At 39.9% G+C, this 23,415-nt stretch overlaps 1 protein-coding gene across 4 annotated transcripts; it reads left to right on the forward strand.

Annotated features, from left to right (window-relative positions):
- Positions 1 to 11,110: 11,110 nt before the first annotated feature.
- Positions 11,111 to 23,393, forward strand: Dpy30 (dpy-30 histone methyltransferase complex regulatory subunit). Of its 4 annotated transcripts, none has more exons than XM_021253700.2 (6): positions 11,111 to 11,450; positions 11,650 to 11,719; positions 11,811 to 11,858; positions 19,703 to 19,845; positions 21,232 to 21,362; positions 23,045 to 23,393. In XM_021253700.2, exons 2-5 carry the CDS (start codon positions 11,684 to 11,686, stop codon positions 21,311 to 21,313), a joined length of 309 nt encoding a protein of 102 aa, XP_021109359.1. In that variant the 5' UTR covers positions 11,111 to 11,450; positions 11,650 to 11,683; the 3' UTR covers positions 21,314 to 21,362; positions 23,045 to 23,393. The 4 variants fall into 4 exon arrangements, with proteins under 4 accessions (XP_021109359.1, XP_012925613.1, XP_087072624.1 ...); XM_013070159.3 differs by having other exon boundaries at positions 11,123 to 11,411; XM_087216498.1 differs by lacking the exon at positions 21,232 to 21,362 and having other exon boundaries at positions 11,162 to 11,450.
- The last annotated feature ends 22 nt before the right edge of the window (positions 23,394 to 23,415 follow it).

Raw genomic sequence — 23,415 nt, forward strand, 5'->3', positions numbered from 1 at the left:
TTTATTCTCCTAAAAGTGTAAGTTTGCTTTTATGTTAGCTAATGAATAGATCTCTGTAACAGCACATTTTGCCAAAGAAACAACTAGGACAAACAAAGATTTTTTTCTTTCTGTTCTCTTTTACAGATATAAATGCAATTTGTGCTTGATATTGTAGTTTAGATCTAAAATATCTTCAAAGTTCCTTTTTAATTTTTAATTTTATTAGTACATGTTTGCAGTTCGTGCAGTTTACAGTCATCTCAGGGAGTGGTGACATGTACAGACCACATCTTGTTTCTTTTTTTTTTTTTTTGGTACCAGGGATCAAACTCAGAACCTTGGGCTTTCAAGGCAAGTGGCAGAACTACTGAGCTAAATCCCCGGCCCCCTTTTTTTTTTTTAAATCCCCTTTCCCTACCCTCCCTCCTCCTCCAATTCCCCTATCCCATTTTTCATTCTTGGTGATATTAATCTTAGCTCATGTTATGGCATATAATGTTTGCATTAATTGAGGTTATTAGGTTCCTGTACATGTATACTTTTCATTTTAGTGTTGTGATGTATTTACGTAAGAACCTGTTGTATAGCTTTTCCTGGTCTTGACTATATAAATTTAGTCTTGTTCTTTTTATTTCCTTTTTCATGTGATTTTTTTTTTTTTTTTTTTTGCATTACTGGGGATCAAACTCAGGACCTGGCACTTGCAAGGCAGGCGCCGTGCCACTGCGCAAAATCCTTGGCCCTTTTCATGTGCTTTTTATATGTAGTCCTATTCATAATTTGCTTTTACTGTTCAATACTTGTGTTTGAAATTCCTCCCTATTGATTCCTTTTTTGTAATTTTAATTTTTATTTGTCCATATGCTTGCACAACATAATGATTACATTCATCATGGAGAGTTGGTACATGTACATAACACATCTTAATTCTTTTTACCTCTTTGTCCATTCCCCGCCTTCCCTCTGTGTTGATTTCTATAGCAATAGGACATTATTTTTCCCTACTATGAACTATTCCATTGTATTAATTTACCACAATTTATTTTACCATTCAGCTGTTGGTGGGTATTTAGTTTAGTGCCAGAGTTTTTTTTGTTATTGTTGTTATTTGTTTGTTTTCCTTCGGTAACTAACTTTTGAACCTAGGGTCTTGTGCATGCTAGGCAAGCAATCTACCACTGAGCCTGGTAACTGACTTTTTACCCCAGCCTGGTAACTGTCTTTTCAACATGGCTCTGATATGACCCAATAGTACAGAAGTTAAATGGTTTTGGAGTCAGCTGGTTGCATTCAAATCCCTGCTCTATCACTCTGTGATCTCAGCTAGCGATTCAGCTTCTAGATCTGTTACATAATATTTAGAGTAGAAGGCAAGGCCTACAATCAAGTTGGTGCTTGCTATTTGTTGCATGAAGAAAGGTTCTCCCACATATTTTCTACACTGAAACAGACTATTGGCAAATATCTAAGTATATTTTTTCCATTTTCAGGATCACAGTTATCCTGACATCATTTTTCTTTCACTTACATCACTCTCCTCCTATATCTGCTGTTAAGGATTTTCAAGGCTTTTTCTTTTTCTTTTTTTTTTTTTGGCAGCAGGGATCGAACTCTGGACCTTGCACTTGCGAGGCAGGCACCGGATCCACTGAGCTAAATCCCCAGCCCTCAAAGCTTTTTCTGATATTAACTTCTTGAAAAATCCTTCCTTTATTACTTCCAACAAAAATTATCTTATGTTTTAGAATTTTTATGACAATGTGATTGTGTTACATGTTGGCTCCTATGCTATATTGCCCAATGTGATAGTTAAACACTTTCTCACCTCCTGATATAGCTTGTAAACTGATTGAAGACAGTGGCCACACTTGCTGCATCTAGCCTGATGCCTTTCTTATGGTACTCATGTAATAAATATGAATAATTTGAAAAACAACTCAAGCGTGATGATTATATTAGATATCTATTGCTGTGCAATAAACCGCTCCTAAGACTTACTGGCTCAAAGTAACCGCTGTTTATTTGCAGTACTGGCAGTTACACCTAGGGCCTCATACAGGCTAGGCAAGTGCTCTAACTGACCTAGATCTTCAGCCCAAAATTTTGAGACAGGATCTTGCCAAGTTGCCCAGGCTGGCCTGGAATTTGCCATCCTACTTCTTCAGTATCTGGGATTACAGGTATGTACCACTACACCCAGTATAACAGCCATTTATTTACTCACGTGGGTGGAATGTGGCCATCTTTTTTTTTTTCTCTCTGGTACCAAAGATCAAACTCAGGCCCTGCTCTTGCCAGGCAGGCGCAGTGCCACTGAGCTACATCTCTGGCTTTTTTTTTGGTACTGAGAAGGAATGTGGCCATCTTTGCAAGTAATCTAGTGCAAAGTTTATGTGTAGAATTTTCTTTTACCTCACACTCAAATATTTTCTTATCTAAAAAAATTTTTTCTTATCTAATCATAATTTCTAATCTAGAAAGCATTTCAAAAAAGAAAAAATAAGCAAGCATTTCCCAACCATACCTCTTCATTATAAAAACCTTAAATTGGACCTGTGGGCACATTCCTGTCATCCCAGTCCCAGTAGTACAGGAATTGGGGCTGGGAGACTGCTCCCCCTCCACCTACTTCAGGGCCATTCCCACTGCCATTGTTCTAAGAAAAACAGAAACAAGAATAACAATGCCCCTAGAAATCACTATAGCACCAGGCCAGGGCACTTAATCTTCTGGTCTGAACTCCCATAACCTTTTCTCCACTTGAACTTTGTTAGTTTCCCTATGTAGTTCAGGCTGGCCTTGAATTTACTATGTAGTTCAGGTTGGCCTCAAACTCGCAGCAATCCTGCCTCGCCTCCCAAGTGCTAGGATTATAGGTGTGTGCCACCACACCTAGCTGAAAGTTCATATGTGTGGATTACTGTCCAGAGCAATTCTACATGATTTTGGGGAAAAATCATTTCATAATTATATCATGATGAGGCCCTAGTTTTCCTGCCTCTAGGCCAGCTACGTCATGTCCAGACAAAACTCCGTTTTTGCCTCTGGTCACAGCTAGACCTCAGTGGTTCTGTGATGCTGTGATGCTCCAGGGGAGGATTACACCAGCTGGAGACAACCTGGGAGGAACCCAATCTTCATCTGCATAACCACTGGCTTGACTCTTCTGTCACTTTTGTTTCTCCTGATGTTCTGAATAAAGGTGTGGCAAACTGGGGTCTGGTGTCTTTGCCACCCAGAGCGGCATTGATCAGGTCAAAGCTCAGCTTCTTCTCTAAGTGTTATTTCTGTCTATATATTAATTATTTCACCTTGTGCTGTAGCAGCTCAAAGGAGACTAGGGCCTGATGCAGAGGTTCTAGTAACGACCCCTCTCCCTGTTCCCTACAGATTACATCTCATGTATGTAATATATTTATTTATATTTGGTTTTCTGAGACAGGGTCTCTTTCAGGCTGGCTTTGAACTCACTATATAGCCCAGGCTGGCCTCCATCTTAAAACCTCCTGAGTGCTGCTCCTGAGTGCTGAGATTACGGCCTCGTGTATCATGCCCAGCTCATGTTGTAATTTTTTTTTTTTTGTACCGGGGATCGAACTCAGGACTTTGTGCTTGCAAGGCAGTCGAGGAGCCACTGGGCTAAATCCCCGGCCCTATGTTGTAATTTAATCAGAATGGATTCTGGGACAGGCCTGAGTATATCTTGCCCCTGAGATGACTTAGCACCTTGTCAATCATCCTGTCAGTCACACCTGGAGACCCAGTGGGAGGCACACAGGCTGGGGTGCACACCTTTTTTTTTTTTTTGGTACCTGGGATTGAAGGGTACACATCTTTTAAAATCTGAAAGCCTGATTTATCTGTGTGCTTTTATTTTCCTGTCACCCTGACACCACTCTTAGGTTTCTGCCACTTTTTTTTTTTTTTTTTTGGTACTGGGGATTGAACTCGGGTCGTTGCGCTTGTGCAGCAAGCACAGGTGAATTTTTATTTCTGTTGGCGTAGACTTGGCTTGAGCACATCTTCCTGTTATCCTCAATAAATCTAGCTGCTTTTTATTTTACCATTGGATGTACACTTGGAATTCTTTGCTTGTACACAAGAGCCTGGAATCTGTCAAATCCGTCATGTGGTATCATCAGCACTCAGGAGACTGAGGCAGGAGTTCAAGGCCAATCTGGGCTACATAGTGAATTCAAGGCTAGGCTGAACTCCATAGCGAGACCTTGTCTCAAAAACCAAAACCAAAACCAAATGAAGAAAATAAAACTAGTTTTCATCACAGGGCAAATTAACATACTTAAGTTTAAGGAGATAATAATAACATGATGATTACTACTTGCTAACAGTTATTGAATTTATATGGTGGTTAAGCAGATTAATTTTTACTCTTATTCAATTATGACTACTTGAATTAAGCTTTAGTTTTTGCTATGCAAGGTCCTTAAAGCCTGACATTAGCCCAACATTTTAATAACACATACTGCTTCAGTAATGTAAGGCAAAAATCTCAACTTTCAGTTAGGTGTGGTGGCACACACCTGTAATCCCAACCCTTGGGAGGCTGAGGCAGGAAGACGATCAGTTTGAGGACAACCAGAATATATAGCAAGACCAATTCAAAACAAAACAAGAACAGGGGAGACTGATGCAGGAGGATCACCTTGAGTTTGAGGCCAGCCTGAACTACATAAGACCCTGTCTTAAAAAAACAAAACAAGGGCTGGGTATATAGCTCAGTGGCACCTTGACAGCCTGGCAAGCACAAGGTTTTGAGTTTGATCCCTGGTACTGGAAAAAAACCCCAATGAAACAAAAAGCAAGATGGGGCTGGGGATTTAGCTCAGTGGTGCCATGCCTGCCTAGCAAGTTCAAGGTCCTGAGTTTGATCCCTCATACCAGAAAACAAAAAACAAAGCAAAAACAAAACAAAAAAGAAATCACCTTTCTAGAATATTTTTACATTTTTAAAATTAATTATGAAATAAATATGTCTTTAGCCCCCAGGGCAAGAATGATCTTTCATTCTCAGGCATCTAAATGTTCGGTTTCTGGCCTTTGACCTTCTACTTGCTGAGTCTCTGCTATCCAGTTGAACTGAATTTTGACTGTGTCTTTCTGTCCCTTTGTCTTTTTATTTTATTATTATTTTTATATATTTAATTTATTTTTGAGACAGGGTCTCACTATGTAGCTCAGGCTGATCTTGAATTCATTATGTAGCCGTGGCCTCAAAATCACAGCAATCCTTCTGCCTCAGCCTCCCAAGTGCTAGGATCATAGGCCTACACCATCATGCCTAGCTTTTTTTTTTCTTTTCATTTGAGATAGGCTTTCATCAAGTCTCTAAATTGCTCAGGCTGGGCTCTAACTTGTGGTCTTTCTGCTTCAGCATCCTGGTGAGATAGAAGATAGGGCGTGGCTTAAACCGGCTTGGAAGAGAGGTGTGGGATCCCAGCACTGCCTTCAGGACCCATATGTAGATGTTCTCTCGGGTTTCCTCAAGGTGTGTATGAAAGGCAGGAAAGGACACAGTCACCAAAAGGGCTCGCTATCATGGTTTCCATTATAATAGCCCGTGCTGTGTCCTTCAGGCTGTACTTTTTCTCTTTAGCCCAACCTCGCTCTGTGGAGCCAGTTTTTCCCTCACTCTTCACTTTTAGTTTTTCAAATAAACTTTGTCACTATTTTTTGTTTGTTTGTTTTGCTTATTTTATTCAGTTCTTTGTCTGAGACAAGAAGAACCTAGACTCCAACTCCAGAAAGAGATTCAACACCACAAAGCCCGGTACTGTTTATTTGGTTAGCCATTTTAAAAGGAGACCTGGTAGCATTATTTGGTGAGCCAGTCAGGAGGATACCCAGTAAGGTCTGATGGGTACACTTTTTGTTTTTCTCTCCAATATCGTGAAGGCTTTTTTTTTTTCCCCCTCCTTTCCCTCACTCTTTCCCTAAACCGGGAATTCAGGGGACTCTTCATGGCACACAGAGAGCTATTTGCTGCTTTTCTACCCGTGAGGGATGGGGAAAGGGTATGAGATGCTTTTGTTTTACTTCCAGCTGCAATAGACCTTTTTCTTTCTTTTTCCTTTTTTTCTTTCTTTCTTATGATATGCTTTGTCATCTGCACATTTGTTTACTATCCATTATTATTGGAAATTATCCTGGTCTCCATTTACCTCAGTTTGTAAATATCTTTTCTGTCTCCCTTTGTGTTTTGGTGAGATGCTAGGATTAAAGATGAGATGCCAGGATTAAGGGTGCCCCACCCTGGGTTTGAGTTGCAGCAATTAATAGGCTTAGAGCCTGCACGGAATTATGCGACTAGACATGGGCTTACATCAACTGCCATCATCTCCCCCCCCACTTTCTTTTTTTAACTAACTGGCCTTAGGAGCTTAGTCTCTGGTTTTGGAGAATAAGAGAGAGGAATCTCTTTTCTTTTTTAATTATTTTAACAATCACAGTGGCTCTTCCCCACGTGGAAGAGAAATTTAACTGTTTTAAGAGGAAACGCCCAAGGCTTTTGCCAAGGTACCTGGAGGGCCTGTTCCAGCCAGTTTTAGCTGACTGGCTTCCTCCCTGTTTCAAATCCCACCTGGGGCTATATCTTTCTGGCTGGACTTCTTTATTTAAATGCAGATAATCTGAGCAGAACAAATGAACAGTGTTCAAAATTAAAGAGACTGAGAATAGGAAAGCAGAGTCATCCTCATTCTTAGCCTTTTTACTATCAGAATAAATGCAAGAGACAATGTTCCCAATTGGCTCCATTCTGCTTAAGAAGAATCATCAAGGGACTCAAAATACCAGCTGAGCCATCAAGGGGCCCAAGTGGCTAAGGGAATTTAACCTCTTAGACTTCACCATCATGCAGATTTCCCTGACTTTGACATTAGGCCATATTCTTGATGAGTGGGAAGGATTTGATCTTGACAGTCTAGAACAGAAAGAGCTTATCTACTATTGCAATACACTTTGCGTTCATTATGAACTGTGAAGTGGCAAAAGATGGTACTTTATTATTATTATTATTATTTTTTTTTTGGTACTGGGGATTGAACTCGGGACCTTGTGCTTGGGAGGCAGGCAGCAGAACCACTGAGCTAAATCCCCAGCCCAGGACTTTATTTTTATTTTATTTTTTTCAGGATGGTACTTTAAATTTCACTGTTCTCCAGTTAGAGAACAGTGCTTAAAATATAAAAAGTGGATGGGCCGGGGATTTAGCCCAGTGGTTCCACCGCCTGCCTTGCAAGTGCAAGGTCCCAAGTTTGATCCCTGGTACCAAAAAAATAAATAAATGAAAAGTGGAATGAAATCTCTCATGTACAGGCTTTTGTGACTCTGTCACAGGAAAGGATCAGAAGCTAAGAGGAAGGGCCTGTCCTGGAGCCCTCATTTTTCTCTTGGATTTGTGGATCTCTCTGATCTGTTTGATGATACTGGGAGGTCTCTTCCAGCTCCTCCTCACAGTCCCCAGGCCAATAAATCAGGCCCCCTTTTCAGTTACAGATGTACAACAGGCTAGGACCTATGCTAATGAACAATGTTCTTTAAAAAAGAAACCACCCTGAAAAGTTTATTCTCCTTTCAACAGAACCAAACTTGGTTGTAATACTAGTGGGGGACTAAGAATGATGTCTGATGTGCTAGCTGCTCTTACCTGGGAGATGAAGTTATATTTTGAGTCTTTCATAACTATATTAATCAAGAAAATATAGGATGCTACAAGAACTCGGCCTCATTAGTGAAACTATCATGCTAATCCACCCTCTGGTGGCAGATCTATATACAATTCTCTTCCAAATTCCAGGGGACATTAATTGGTCCTCATTCTTTTTTTTTTTTCTTTTTTGAGATAGGGTCTCACATGCAGTTCAGTCTGGCCTTGAACTCACTATATAGCCCAGGCTGGCCTCAAACTTGCAGCAATCGTCCTGCCTCAGCCTCCTGAGTGCTGAGATTACAGGCATGTGCCACCATCCCCAGCTTGGTTCTTAGTCTTATATTTAAAAGATGCATTTTTTTCCCTATCCCATTACATCTAGACTCACAATTTGTTTGGTAGTAGACACAAGAGAACTACATGTAGTATGGTATCTTTTGATATTATCCACAAATTTCAAATTACTTTGAAAAGTGACCTACCCAGTCTGGAGCATTATTTCTAGGTCTTCTTGAGAGATGTTTGTATATCTCTTCCCACAAACCATGCTCACAGGATCTGTTTACATTCAAAAAGTTCTATATATTTCTTTGCAAACACATGTGTGTGTGCGTATGTGCACCTGTGGCATGCCCAAAAACTGGATCAAATTTATTGTCTAACATTTTCTTTTCTAAAAATTACTTAAAAACAACACCACCAGGGCCGGGGATTTAGCTCAGTGGTTTTGCCACCTGCTGCGCAAGCGCAAGGACCCGAGTTCGATCCCGGGTACCAAAAAAACAAAACAAAACACAACAACACCATGGGACTAGGGATTTAGCTCAGTGGCGTCTCACCTGCCTCGAAAGTGCAAGGTCCTAAGTTCGATTGCCAGTACTGGAAACAACAACAACACCAAAAAAGGTAGAATATTATTATAATGATGCAATGGTTAGGTGAGGATAAAACAGAATGAATTTCACTAGTATTGATATAATTTACATTTAAAGTGTGAAGCATTTTCATCTGTCTTATTTGATCCTCTGTGAGGTGGGAATTGTCTTACATATGTGAAAAAATAGGAAGCTTAGAAGTTTAAACTTTTTTCTTAAAAATACAAAGCAAACAAGTGAAAGAACCATATTTTATTTATTTTTTGAAGTTAAGTATTTTATGGTTTTTTTGTTGTTTTTTTGGTACCGGGGATCGAACTCGGGTCCTTGTGCTTGCACAGCAGGCAGGGGAACCACTGAGCTAAATCCCCAGCCCTATTTTATGTTTCTTATTGTGCTGCAAAGCTGTTGCTCACTGTATAAAAACAGGACCAGTGCCAGGTGTGGTGGTACATGCCTATAATCACAGCAGGTAGGAGGCTGAGGCAGGAAGATCAATGTGCGTTCGAGGCCAGCCTGGGCTACATAGTGAGTTCAAGGCTAGCCTGAACTACATAGTGACACTCTGGCTCAAAAAACAAAACAAAAACAAATAAACAACCCCGCCCCCAACAAATACAGTATATTGTAAAATTAAGAAAGTGTTTTTCCTGCTGGGGATTTAGCTCAGTGGTTCTGCTGCCGGCCTCGAAAATGCAAGGTCCCGAGTTCGATCCCTGGTACCAAAAAAACCAAACAAAACAGTGTTTTTCTTTATCTGACACTGTACAACATACACACTCCCCCACTCCCAGAGAATCATATTTTAATAATAATCTAATCCCAGACGAAATGTTTCTCTACTGCATATATTATACCTAAGTAGTTAGTGCCTGTTGAATAGCTTATCCATGCAATCTTACCTCAAGTCTGTAAAAAGTTCAAGCATAGTAATTTGTCTTCATTATTATATAGAATTCTAGTTGTAGAGTCTATAACTACGATCTCTATAAACCACCAAGAAAGACTGAAGTATAGAGTAGCTTTTTGGTGCAAGTGCTTGTTTCTCTATAAATTCACTTCTTTGCAGGGATTTAGCTCAGTGGCGCTGCACCTGCCTTGCAAGCACAAGTTCCTGAGTTCAATCCTTGTTACAGAAAAAAAAAAATTAACTTCTTTTGAAAAAACATTCATAGAATAAAAAAATTACAAAGAAATACAAAGATGAATATAATAAAGTCTTTGCCTTTGAAGAACTCAAAATCTGTGTTTAATCATAAACACAATGTAAGGCAGAATGAAGTAAGTACCATAATAAGACCTATATGATATATAAGGGATTTACAAGGTATGCTTACGACGGCCACCTGCAGAGTCAGGGGTGAAATATGCAGAAGTGTGGTCTCCCCACTCGATTGGCAAAGGAGCCAGTCAAAAGCTGAAGGCCTGGTGCTCACTGCAAAGTCCTATATGGATCCCCACTGGGAACCTGGAGAGTCTGGGTTGGAAGGCACAATCTTTTTTCTTTTTTTTTGGTACCGGGGATCGAACTCGGGTCCCTGAGTTTGCGCAGCAGGCGGTGAAACCACTGGGCTAAATACCCGGCTGGGAAGGCACAATCTTGAGGCTAGCCTGGGCAATTTAGTGAAATCTTGTTTCAAAATAAAAAATGAAAATAGCAAGGGTGCAGCTCAGCGGTAGAGCACCTCTGTTGAGTTCAATCTCCAATGTGGGGCAAGAGGACGACGACGGGAAACATTAAAATGAGAAGTACTTCCACATATGTAGTCACGATTTTCAGTTTTCATAGCTTGTACGCCATCACAGCAATATGCCACTATTTATTTATTATTTATTTTTGATACAGGGTCTCACTAGGCAGTTCAGACTATTTGCTATGTAGCCCGGGCTGGCCTGGAACTCAGTGACCCTCCTGCCTTAGCCTCCCAAGTGCTAGGATTACAAGTGTGTGCCACCACACCCGGCTAATATGCCACAATCTAGTCCAAAAATATTTAACAGTAAGTTTTCAAATTTTCATACCAAAAAGGGCAAGGATAAACAGAATTGACTCAAAGGCAGGAAGTTAGTATCATTTATATTTACTTACTTTAAAACAATCCAATTTACTAGACCTTGTTTGCTTCTTACAAATTATGTGTAGGGGTCCGATTATCTTTCGCGTATTTTTTCATATATACAAATCTCAATAGTAGCACAGCTTTGAAAGCCAGTCTCAGATTGCTACTGTAATCAAGCATTAACAACTTCATTGTCACAGATTGAAGAGCTTGAAGAAAAACTGTCTAGGAAAGCCCCAAACACAGCTTCTTCCCCCGCCTTTGAGTTTACTTATTTATTTAATATTTTTTGAGATAGGGTCTCGCTATGCAGTACAGGCTGGTCTTGAACATCTATCTTTCTGCCTCAGCCTTCCGAGTGCTGGGATTACAGGCGCCCGCGCCGCCTTTGACTTTAAATGAAACAAAAACACTGACATTCTGTAATAGATCTTTCAGCTTGGACCCAGCCTGGATCTGGATTCAGCTGGTAAGAATCGTCCAGCGAGTTAGGCGGCGTCAATTCCTCCGGGACCGTGGCTCTCAGGCCCCTCAAGGCGGGGCCGAACCCTCGAGAGCTGGGCCAGTCACTGCCTCTCCAGCCGTGGGGAGGCGCTCGCCCTGGGTCGCAGCCTCCGGGTCCAGACCTTGGCCCGGACACGCCGAAAACAGCTCAGACCCTCACAGACTTGGATTCTGGTGACCGAATCTACCGATCCGAGCCCGCTGGGAAGCTCTGCGCAGGCGCGACAATCGAGCGACATCCGTCACTTACGGCCGGAGTGGTTCGTGCCGGGAGTCGGTGGCGCGGTGCTGGGCTCTTGAGAACAGACAGCTTGGGCTCGGGTAAAGAGCAATCTTCCCTCCTTTTCCCAGTTATTCTAGGTACTTGGGACCCCCGCAGAGCTCCTTGACCCGATGCAGGCGCCCAGTCATTTACTGTCCCATCATGCTCCTCTGCTGCTCCGGGTGCTCCCGCGCCCAGGCGGGGGTGAGGGGCGGGGTCGAGGCTGGGCTGGACTGTGTCCTGGCGTCTTCCTGTTGGAATCTCCCGTGTAACTCGTGGTTCTTTTTGTTTTCCAAGACTAGTATCCGGGGACTGATTTTCCGGGTCCACCATGGAGCCAGAGCAGATGCTGGAGGGACAGGCGCAGGTACCAGGAGGCCCTGGATTTAGGGTGGCGGTGTACGGGGAGGCTGCGAGAAACAGTTTGAAATCTCTGTGACTCGTGTTTTGTTTTCTAGGTTGCAGAGAATCCTCATTCTGAGTACGGTTTGACAGACAACGTTGAGGTAACTTGCTTGATTTCTTTTTGTTTTGTTTTGTTTTGAGACAGGGCCTCACGTGTAGTCCAGGCTGGCCTTGAACTCGTGGTGATCTTTCTGCCTCAGCCAGCTGAGTGCTGGGATTGCTGGCGTGCGCCACCATGCCCCGCTATTCGCCGTATTTCTATGCCATATCTGTCCATCTCTTGAGGGCTAGAGAAAATTTGGAATTCTTTTTCACGAGATTACTTTGCTCCAGAGAAAGCTTTGCTATCATGAGCCCAATAGTATCAAATTAAAGGTAGCTTTTTTTTTTTTTTTTTTTTTAAGGTAGCTCGTTTTACTAGCGGTACTAATACTTGTTTAGAAATTAGAGGTACTTTGTAATTGAATGAATAACTACTGGAACAAGTGAATTAACCACAACTATATGTGACTGGTTAAGTGAATTAACCACAACTAAGTGGGATTGGTTAAGAAAATACTATATAGGCTTTGTGAAGATTTATATTTTTTATTTAAGAAAAGATACATGAATGATTAAATTTGGACAAATGAAGACAAGAGTATTTCCAAACAGATTTATAATAGTAACATGCAATATCTCTTCATCTCTTTTGCTGTGTGTCTTGACACACTAGCAATCTGCATGCATTTTCAATCCCATAAGGCTCGAAGAAGTTAAGTAACTTGTCCAAGGTCACTGGGAAGTAAGTGGAGAACGTTTTCAACTTAGGCAGGTTGACTTTTTTTGCAAAAGGTTCAAGCCATATTGCTAATCTTTGTGTATGAGTGTGTGGTGCTGGGTATCAAGCCCTGGGCCTCATGCATACTAGTGGAAAAGCACTTTGCCATTGAGGTACATCCCTAGCCTTATACCGCTGATCTTAATGAATTCCTAGAGTTCACTGGTGTGACTATTTTTTGCCTATAGAATTGCTAGCAGTGTTTATTGGTTTTATACCAGTATTAAAGAGAAAAATCCTTTTTTTCCATAGTGTTCTTGTAATAGAATTGCTAATCTGAATCAGGCGAATATACTCTACTTGTGTTGTAGTTCCTTAGACTTATTTTTAGGCATCAGCACAGTGTTCATGGTGCCTGTGTATACAAAGCCATGATACTTTAGTGATATCCAAATGCTGTATACCAAATCACTGGATCTTCCTTTGTATTTGGAGAAAAAAATGAAAGTAAAGTTGTTTAATATGTCCTTTGGTGATTGGTTTTGCTTCTTGATTTTTTTTTTTTTTGTAGTATTGGGGATTGAACTCAGGGCCTTTGCACTGATCTAAATCCCCAGCCCCTTTTTTTTTTCGGTACGGGGATCAAACTCAGGACCTTGTGCTTGCAAAGTGCAATTGCCACTGAGCTAAATCCCCGGCCCTCCAGCCCTCTTTTGATTTTATTTTTGAGTCAGGATCTTGCTAAGTTTCTCAGTTGTCCAGATTGGGCTCAAACTTGTGATCCTGCCTCAGACTCTCAACCCCCCTTAATGAATTAAGAGTGATAGTAAAATAGTAACTGTGGTTTTTGTTTGAAAGTTTTTGATCTTAGCCAAAAGGCCGAGAACTGATGTTTGAAAGTTTTTGGTTGGCCAAAAATAGTTAACAACTCCATGTTAGTCTTCTCATTCATCTTACTATTGCCCCCACCCCCCAATATTGGGGATCGAGCTTAAGACCATGCACTTGGGAGGCAGGTGTGGCACCACTGAGCAGTATTTCTAATTTCCTTGACCCTATTTCTAATTTTGTGTGATTTTTTTGTTTGTTTGTTTTTTGGTACCGGGGATCGAACTCAGGACCTTGTGCTTGCCAGGCAGGTGCAGTGGCACTGAGGAACTTCCCCAGCCCTGTGTGTGATATTTGAAAGACTGGAAACCACTCTTCTACAGTTGCTACTGCTGCCACTTTCTCCTCTTTTGATTACATTTATTTTCTTTATAAGCTTATTATAAATTTATTTTTCAAGTGTTTGCTTTAGTGTTTATAGTATTCAAATTTAACTTATCATAATTTACCTTCAAGTAATATTATATCTTTTATCTATAATATATGATTTTTAAAAAAAATGGTGCTGGAATTTGAAATAAGAGCCTGCATACAACGCGAGCACTGTATTGCTGAACTACATCTTAGCCTAGTATATGAATTTGTATCTTATAGCAATATTCTAGCTAGATAGCAATATTCCATTTTTATCCTCTCTTGGACTTTTCTATTTAGTATATATTTTACTTTTGCATTTATTATGTTATAATTATTTTTTCCTTAAAAAGTCAGTTGTCTTAGCTAGGTGTCCTGGTGCACACCTGTAGTCCTAGCACTTACTTTTGAGGCTGAGGCAGAAGGATCAAACAATAAAAAAGAGGAGAATTTTACTTTTATATCATTTCTGGGGCTCTTTATTCTTTTGTGTAGATCTAGATTCCTAGATTCTTTTGTGTAGATCTAGACTTCCTGTAGTTATTTGCTTAAAGGAATTCAAGATTTCTTGTGGTGCTGGATGTGGTGGCACATGCCTATAATCTCAGCATTCTGGAGTATGACATGGGGGAATCTTTTCTCTTGGTGCCTTATTTTCTTTTTATCACAGGTCCCTCCCCTCCCCTCCCCTCTCTCCTCCCCCTCCTCTCTCCCCCTTTCCCCCTTTTCCCTTCTCTTCTTCCGGGATGATACTAGGGATTGAACCCAGGACCTTGTGCATGTTAAGCAAGTGCTTTATCATCATTGAGGTACATCCTCAGACCCATTCATTCATATATATATATATATATATATATATATGTGTGTGTGTGTGTGTGTGTATATATGTACATATACATACATATGGAGAGAGAGGGAGAGAGAGAGACATAGACAGATAGGCAGACAGACAAGGTCTCCTACTGCGACAGACTCCTGAATAGTTGGGATTACAGACATACGCCACTGTGCTACCACTGCCTAGTTTTATCATAGTTTTTAAGTAATTTTGATTATTTTTTAGGGGGGAGTTGTTGGGAATTGAATCCAGGGCCTGATGCACGCTAAGCACATGCTCTACCACTGAGCTATACACCTGTTGGACACTTCTGTATTTTTTTACACATTCTTAAATTTTGTTCTAGGACAGCTCCGTAAAAACAGTTTGATCCTTTTTTGTTTGTTGGCTTTTGGTACTGGGGATCGAACTGGGGACCTTGTGCTTCCCAGGCAGGCACTGGAACCACTGAGCTAAATCCCCAGACCCCAGTTTGATCCTTTTAATGGTTGCTTTAACTGTTGTTAGTGGTGCCTGAGCATCCTTTAGGCCTAGTTTCTTTTAAGTGTTTACCCAGTGTTCCATGTATTTGAGGTTTTCCCACTCTGGCTTATAGTCAAGAAAACTCTCCAGCTTGTTTAAGCTCCATGATTGTTCCTCCTGCTGCTTCCGAGTGGTTCTTTTCCTAGTCTCAGGGGAGGTTATATTTACCTGAAGTCGGGAAGGCAGTCTCTTTAGTCTCTCTCTGTGTGATTCTCCTCTCCATGCAGTGTTCTCCTTTCTGGTGCTCTGCACTGCAAATTCTAGTTGTCTTGATTGCCCAGAATTTTCTTTTTTCTTTCTTTCTTTTTTTTTTTTTTTGGTGCTGGGGATCGAACTCGGGACCTTGCGCTTTCGAGGCAGGTGCCAGAACCACTGAGCTCAATCCCTGGCCCTGCCCAGAATTTTTAATTCTGTCTTCTCAACTCAGTCTAATTAGGCTAAGCTCAAGTTTTCTCTCAGAGTCTGCATTCTATAAATTCTTTAGAACACAGTAAACTGGAGCAGTCATAGAACTCATGTCAGTCCCCTCCCTCTTTTGTGGTTATTGTATAATACAGGTTTTAATTATAGATCTCACTATGTAGTCCAGGGTGGCCTTAAACTTACGATGTAACCCAGCTGGCATCAAACTTGTGGCAGTTCTCCTGCCTCAGCCTCCCAAGTGCTGGGATTACAGGTGTGCACCACCATGGCTGGCCTTTTTAAAAGACACGTCTATCTTCAGATAAATTAATTCTAATACTGCAACCATGCTCAGCAATATTAGGTAATGTTTGGGCTGGGGATTTAGCTCAGTGGTTTTGCTGCCTGCCTTGCAAGCACAAGGTCCTGAGTTCAATCCCCAGTACGAAAAAAAATTAGGTAATGTTTGAATGAAATAAATGAGAAGATTTAGTTAAAGAATTTATTATAGGATATTATTCTTATTGGAGGCATTATAATTCATGAAACTAGTTTTCCTTCTGCACAAATTCTGTGACAGAAAGATAGAACTGTTTTTAGAAAATACACTAAGGGTTTGGTAGTCGCCTCATTTTATTTATTTATTATGATTAAGCTGAAGTTTTTTGAACATTGTAGATTCTGGTTTAAAATGGAAGAAAACTCATTCAAACCAATAATGTCAGTTTTCAGAAAGACCAAATTATATAATATTTTCTCTAATGGAAAGATAAATTTTACAGAGCTCAATTAGAATTTCAGAAATGATGGAGGGGCCGGGGATTTAGCTCAGTGGTTTCGCCGCCTGCTCCGCAAGTGCAAGGACCCGAGTTCGATCCCCGGCACCAAAAAAAAAAAAGAAATGATGGAATGCTATGGGTGTTATCTGTTGAGGTTTATTGATGAACAATAAATTTCTCAATCCATGGTTAAATAGCTATTTTACAGATTAATTGAAAAAACAGGTTCCAGAATTAGGTTAAAAGAAGCATAAGAGAAATTGTGTGATATAATTATGAGATGTTGTCTTTCTTTCTTTTTTGTGTGTGTTTTTTTGTTTGTTTGTTTGTTTGTTTGGGTTCTTTGAGACAGGGTCTTGCTGTGAGTTTAGGCTGCCTTTGAATTCACTATATACCTCAGGCTGGCCTTGAAGTTGGAACTTGGCAGCTAAACAAGTACGAATCACCACACCAGGCTGGGATGTTGTCTTTGGAAACCTTGGTATATTTGTTATGGATAACAAAACTTTTTTCTTCTACTTTTACAAGATAAAGTTAGATCTAGAAAAATATTTTTTTCTTTGTTGACTCTTTTATATCCACTTTAAGTATGATTGAATGGAGGTATTCTTAAAAATATTGTTTTGAAGCTGGGCCTGGTGGCACATCCCTGTATTCCTGACACTCAGGAGGCTATTGCATAGTGAGATTCTGTCTAACCCCCTCCCCCCTTAAAAAACCCAGTCATCAAACAAATGAGAAAGGAATACTGTTTTGAGCTCCACAAGGTGGCACATGCCTGTAATGCCAGCTACTTGGGAGGCTGAGGCAGGAGGATTGCAAGTTGAAGTCCAGTCTGGGCAGCTTAGTGAGATCTCGTCTCAAAAAACAGAAAAAGGCCCGGGATTTAGCTCAGTGGTTCTGGTGCCTACTGTGCAAGTGCAAAGTCCCGAGTTTGATCCCCGGTACCAAAAACAAACAAACAAACAGAAAAAGGCACATACAGTTTTGTTTTTTTTTTTTTTTTTTTTGGTACCAGGGATCGAACTCAGGCCCTTAGGCTTTCGAGGCAGGTGCCGGAACCACTGAGCTAAATCCTGGGCCCAGTTTTGTCTTTTAAGAGGTGTTTATTTCTTTATTGTTTTTTTTTTTTTTTTGAGACAGGGTCTCTCTTTGTAGTTTAGGCTGGCCTTGAACTCGCTGTGTGGCCCATGCTGGACTCAATTACAGGTGTGAGCCACCATGCCTGGCCCAAGAGATATCTATTTCAAAAATGGTAGCTTTCCTTTTTTTTAATTTTTAAAATAAATTTTATTTTATCCCATTCCCGCCTCAACCTCCCTCCCCTCCCTATGTACAGAAGGTTTGTTTTCATTTTTTCCTATTTTCACTTTTTTTCTTGTCCTTTCCTTCCTTTCTCCCTCCCACCTCCCTTGTTCCCCTTCCCATTTGAACACTTTATTCCCATTTCCCAACATCCGTTATACATCTCAGTCCTTATTTCCACTTCTGATTTCTCACACCAGAGAAACAGTATGGTATTTAAGCATGTGTGTCTGGTTTAAAAAATGGTAGATTTTTTGGTTTGTTTTTTGTTTTTTGGTACCGGGGATCAAACTTGGGACCTTGTGCTTGCGAGGCAGGTGACGGAACCACTGAGCTAAATCCCTGGCCTGGTAGATTTCTAAAAGGGCAAAATTTTTAGTAGTTTTTGATATTCTAGATGTCAGCGAAAATGTATGAAGGCCTCTAGCTTTGGAAGTTGTTAAATAGTATACAGTGGTACCTCGGTTCATGAATGCTTTTATTTGCAAACAGACTAAATGGTTTGCAAACAGAGACATTACATTTTGTCTTTGTTTGTAAACTGCATCAGGTGACAAACACAGCCGTGGGCATATTTCCCACATAAACATAAACGTGGCCATCTTTTCCCAGTAGGACAAATTAAGTTCATCAAATGAGACACTGCTGTAATTTGTCGGTCCCCAAATTTTATTCATTTAAATTACATTCACTTCTTTTTTCTTTTTTTTTTTTTTTGGCACCGGTGATCGAACTCAGGACCTTGTGCTTGTGAGGTAGGCGCAGGCACTACTGAGCCAAATCCCTGGCCCACATTCACTTTTTTTGTTGTGTTTGTTTTTTGTGGTACTGGGGATTGAACCTAGAGCCTTTGTACTGAGCTACATCCCCAGTCCTTTTCCTTACTTTTCATTTTGAGACAGGGTCTCACCAAGTCCCTAAATTGCTCAGGCTGGGCTCAGACCTGTGCTTCTCTTGCCTCAGTCTCCCAGTCTCCCAGAGTGCTGTGATTACTGGCTGCCTACCAGCCTAGCCTATTCTCTTTTGAAAATCATGGATGTATTTCTTTAAAAAAGAAGCAAATGGAAAAGCATTCTCATTGTTCTACAGAGTAACCATAAAAATAGAAACAATGATAATGCGTATTAGCTAGATTTTGACAGTATGAGCCTGTGAGACCACAGCCTGTCTTCTCTGTTAATAAGGGAGTTTAAACCAACTGGTGGGGAACACCTGCAATCCCAGCCCTATGGGAAACTGAGGCAGCAGGGTCACAAAGTTCAGCCTAGCCTGGGCAATTTAGTGAGACCCTGTTTGAAAATAAAAAAATAAAAAAGGGTTGGCGATGTGGCTCAGTGCAAGGGCCCAAGGCTCAATCCCTAGAGCTGTTTAAAAAAAAAAAAAAAGTTCAGCCCATCCAGGTGGCACAAACCTATAATCCCAACATTTGGGAGGTTAAGGTAGGAGAGTCAAGAGTTCCAGGCCTGCCTGGGCCACGCAGTGAATTCAAGGTCAGCCTCCACTACATAGTGAGACCCTGTCTGAAAAATTAAAATAAAAAACAAGAAAATGCTGGGGGTGTAGCTCAGTGGTAGAGTGCCTGTGAGTTTCATCTCCAGTGCTGAAAAAAATAAAAAAGGGAGTTTAGCAAGTGCTACAGAAGTATGAAAGACATACTAACATCAAACAGACTTTGTCCTTGATATTATCTATAATAAAAGAATTAGAAAAGAACTAGCTTTCTTGTTGATTTTTAGTGCTATTTAATGTCATGTCCATCGTTTTGGAAAACACTGTAAGACAGTATTCTCATAAAAAAAAGGAAAAAGAAGAAGGGCTGTATTTACTCCTAAAAGGGAGAAGAAATGGGAGACAGTAGCATTTAGAGATGCGACATTTAAAGGTAATATGATGTCTTTGGAGAGAAGAGTCTTAAATGAAATTTAGAGATAGGTCTGAATTTCTTTTGGCAGAGATGTTTGCAGTTTCTACTCATTGATTTGTAGTCATTGATTTGGAGATTCTAGTCATTGTTCTGTTAGTATCATTCATTTTATTTAACACTCAAAATAATCTAGTTATTTGGAATATTCATGCACTGTGTTTTGAATTCACTAGAGGATAGTAGAAAATGAGAAGATTAATGCAGAAAAGTCATCAAAACAGAAGGTGGATCTACAGTCTTTGCCAACTCGTGCCTACCTGGATCAGACAGTTGTGCCTATCTTGTTACAGGGACTTGCTGTGCTCGCAAAGGAAAGGTAAGGTCATAGAGTCTGCAAAGGGTAGCAGCAGAGGAAGAAAAGACTTCCTCAAGGGAAATACCCTTAGTTTTTTATTATAGTTTCATAATTTATGGCTATTAAATTTCTTAAAAAGAAGTCAGGCATGATCTCAATTCATATATTTTCATTTCTTCTAGCAGTCTTGGATCATATGCATACTTGTATGGTGTGCATGTGATTTTGTATCTTCTTTTTACTTTTTTTTTTGGTACTGGGGATCCAACTTGGGACCTTGCGCTTGCGAGGCAGGCGGTGGAACCACTGAGCTCAATCCCTGGCCCCTGTATCTTCTTTTTTACTTAATGACGTAAAATTTTTCTGTATGGATCGATTTCCTTCATGATCATAATTTAAATTGCAATAGTACCATAATTAACCTAGCTATGTTCTCTGTTACTGAAGATCTAGGTTCAATTTCCTTTGTTACTGTAGATCAGTAGACTTTCATGTCTCTTTTGGCTTTGTTTACTGTTTTTAAACATTTTTTTATTTTTCATTTTTTCTTGTACTGAGAATTGAACTCAGGACCTTGCGCTTGCCAGGCAAGAGTGGCACCCCTGAGCTACATGCCTGGCCCTTTGTTTACTTTTTTTTTCTTCCAGTATTGGGAATTGAACTCAGAACCTTGTGTTTGCCAGGCAGGCCCCGAGCCGCTGAGCTAAATACCCAGCCCCTTTCTGTTTACTTTTTTTTTTGGTACCGGGGATCGTTCGGAACTTGGGACCTTGTGCTTATGATGCAGGCAGCAGAACCAGTGAGCTAAATCCCTGGCTGTTTACTTTTTTAAAAAAAATTCTAAAGAGTTGTTTTACTAGTTCAAAGGATATTATTTTTATAGTATTGAACATATATCGTATTTCTAGCCTAATGCTTGTTAAAATTCTTCTAGTCACTGTAGTCTCAACAATGTTGTAAACTTTTTTGCCAAGTTTTAATTTATATTTCTTCATTAGTACAGTTATTAACTAATTTTGAGCAGTAATTCTCATCGAGATTTTTTTGTGTAAGCAAATACAATGAGGAAATTTGTTTGGTAAATTAGTTAACATTTGTTACATGCATATTTTTTATTTGAAGGACAGTAATAACTCGTAGCAAATGACATAACTGGGTAAAAAACTTGAACATTACATCACATAGTAAGAGGAAGTCATGAAGAAACTTCATAGACTTAAAATAGCTGTATTAATTTATGTAAAAACTATGTATGAAGTCTGGGAGTGTAAGTCAGTATTAGAGTATGTGGTAAGCATGCACAAGGCCTAGGTTCAGTCCTTTGCAACACCCATCCCAATTGATTAACAAAGAGGAAGCAATAAATATTTGTTGTTTTTTTTTTCTGGTACTGGGCATCGAACTCAGGACCTTGTGCTTGCGAGTTAGGCGCGGTGCCACTGAGCTACATCCCCGGCCCTTGGTTTTGATTGTTATATTTGTACAGTAAGATTTGTGACTGTGAAATACATCTTGATTCTACCACTGAGAATTAAAATGTGAGTGTCCTTTTTTTTTTCTGTTCTTATATAGGAGTCTAGCCAGGCATGGTGCCACACAAGTGTAATCCCAGCACTCTGGGGGCTGAGGCAGGGGATTGCCATGAGTTTGAGGCTGGCCTGGGTTACATAGTGAGTTCAAGGCCAGCCTGAATTACATGATGAGACCCTGCCTCAAAAAAAAAAAAAAAAAAAGAAAAGAAAAAGCCAGTATGTTATAAATTCTAAATACTACTTTTAACTGTTAGAAGAAAAAATTCAAAAAAATTTTAAGTAACAAGCTATTTGTAAATAAAACTTTTTAATAAAGTGTCCTCGCAAAATAATTCATTAAATTAATCGTAAACGTTATGTAAAAAATGTTGACTGTATGTAGGCAGCCCAAAAGGTTGTTTAAAGTGCAAAGGAAATGTTTTGAGATCACTGTAAATTAATGTCCAATATGTCCTTTCATAGTAGAATTTAAAACAGGTATTTCCCCTAATTTCATCTTTGGACTTGTTTTCTCAGCAAGAATAACTTCTATAAAAATGATAAATATGAAATAATACCTCAATATTATAAATATGCTCAACTCCTCAGGTATGCTGTGTAGTTGCAGTATTAGAATGAATTTGAATTTTTTTCTCGAACTCAGGACCTTGTACTTGACAGGCAGGCACGGCGCCACTGAGCTAAATCCTCGTCCCTTAAATTTTTTTTTTGAGACAGGGTCTCACTATCCAGTTCAGGCTGGCCTTGAAGTTATTATGCTCATTATGTGGCCTAAAACTCACAGAGATCCTCTGCCTCAGCCTCTGGAGTGTTGGGATTACAGGTGTGTACCACCATGCCCGGCAGGATTAATTTAAGTTATTTGAAGATAGAAGTGTCTTTCAAAAAAGAAATGTAAGCCGGATAATCCCAGCACTGGCTGAGGCCAGAGGAGTGCTGTGAGCTAGAGGCCAGTTTGAGCTAAATACAGTTGAAGGCCAGCCTGAAATACATAGTGAGACCTTGTCTCAAAAAACAAAAGAAAGCTGGGCATAGTGGCCCATGCTTGTAATCTCAGCACTTGGGAGGCTGAGGCAGGAGGATCTCTGCCAGTTTGAGGCCAGGCCTGGGCTACATAGTGAGTTCAAGGCCAGCCTGTACTACAAAGTGAGACCTTGCCTCAAAAAACCAAGTAGAAGACAAAAATAATAGAACTTGTTTAAATCAGTGTTGATTCTTTTGATTATTCACGTGAGTTTTTCAGCTGTATGTTGTGGTAATGCTGCAGCCATTGTCTTAAATGGTTTTTGTTGTGTATAATACCTATACAGAGAGTTACATTCATAGGTAGGAACTTCATAAGCAACATATTTATGTACTGTATATTCAGATCAAGAAGCCAAATACAATCCTGTAGCATCCCATTAGTCTCTCTTGTGACCCCTCTACCATTATTTTCCCTGGAGCAGTCCATTGTTAGTGTTCTTGTTCTTCAGAATCATGTTCATAACTAGTTTCAAGGCATAAAAAATTTGTCTTTTTAAAACTATATTGGTTGGTTGTCTGTCTCATTTACCATCTATACTACAAATGACCTTTGACTGTAAAATCAAAATTAAAAAGATGTGCTTTCTCTGTGAAATAATACACTTAAATTAACACATTTAAAAATACATGTTTCTAAACTTTGGATTTCTTTTCCCTTACAGACCACCAAATCCCATTGAATTTCTAGCATCTTATCTTTTAAAAAACAAGGCACAATTTGAAGATCGAAACTGACTTACTGGAAGAACAGAAAAGTTTGGTTGCTACTGTAGATTTATATGATTAACAGGCAACTTTAATTGCCATAATTTTTTCTCCTTTTTGGAATTATAAGAACCTTCAGGACAAAAAAAATTATTTCTGGAATTGCTGAAGAGAACATATTTCCCCCTATTTTGATTTAATTGCCATACTTATTTAATGAGCAATTTCTGTGTAGTTTTTTTTCTCAGATTGTCTTTAACTTTGTTTTTAAAATGACCTTCAAAATAAATTGTCAAAATGCCAGTATTTCAGAGTAGTTTTTGTTTGG

Source organism: Heterocephalus glaber, unplaced genomic scaffold, assembly GCF_053883595.1.
Source record: "Heterocephalus glaber isolate CG9 unplaced genomic scaffold, H.glaber_assembly_v1.0 deba00001457, whole genome shotgun sequence".
In the NCBI taxonomy this organism is placed as follows: Eukaryota; Metazoa; Chordata; class Mammalia; order Rodentia; family Bathyergidae; genus Heterocephalus; species Heterocephalus glaber.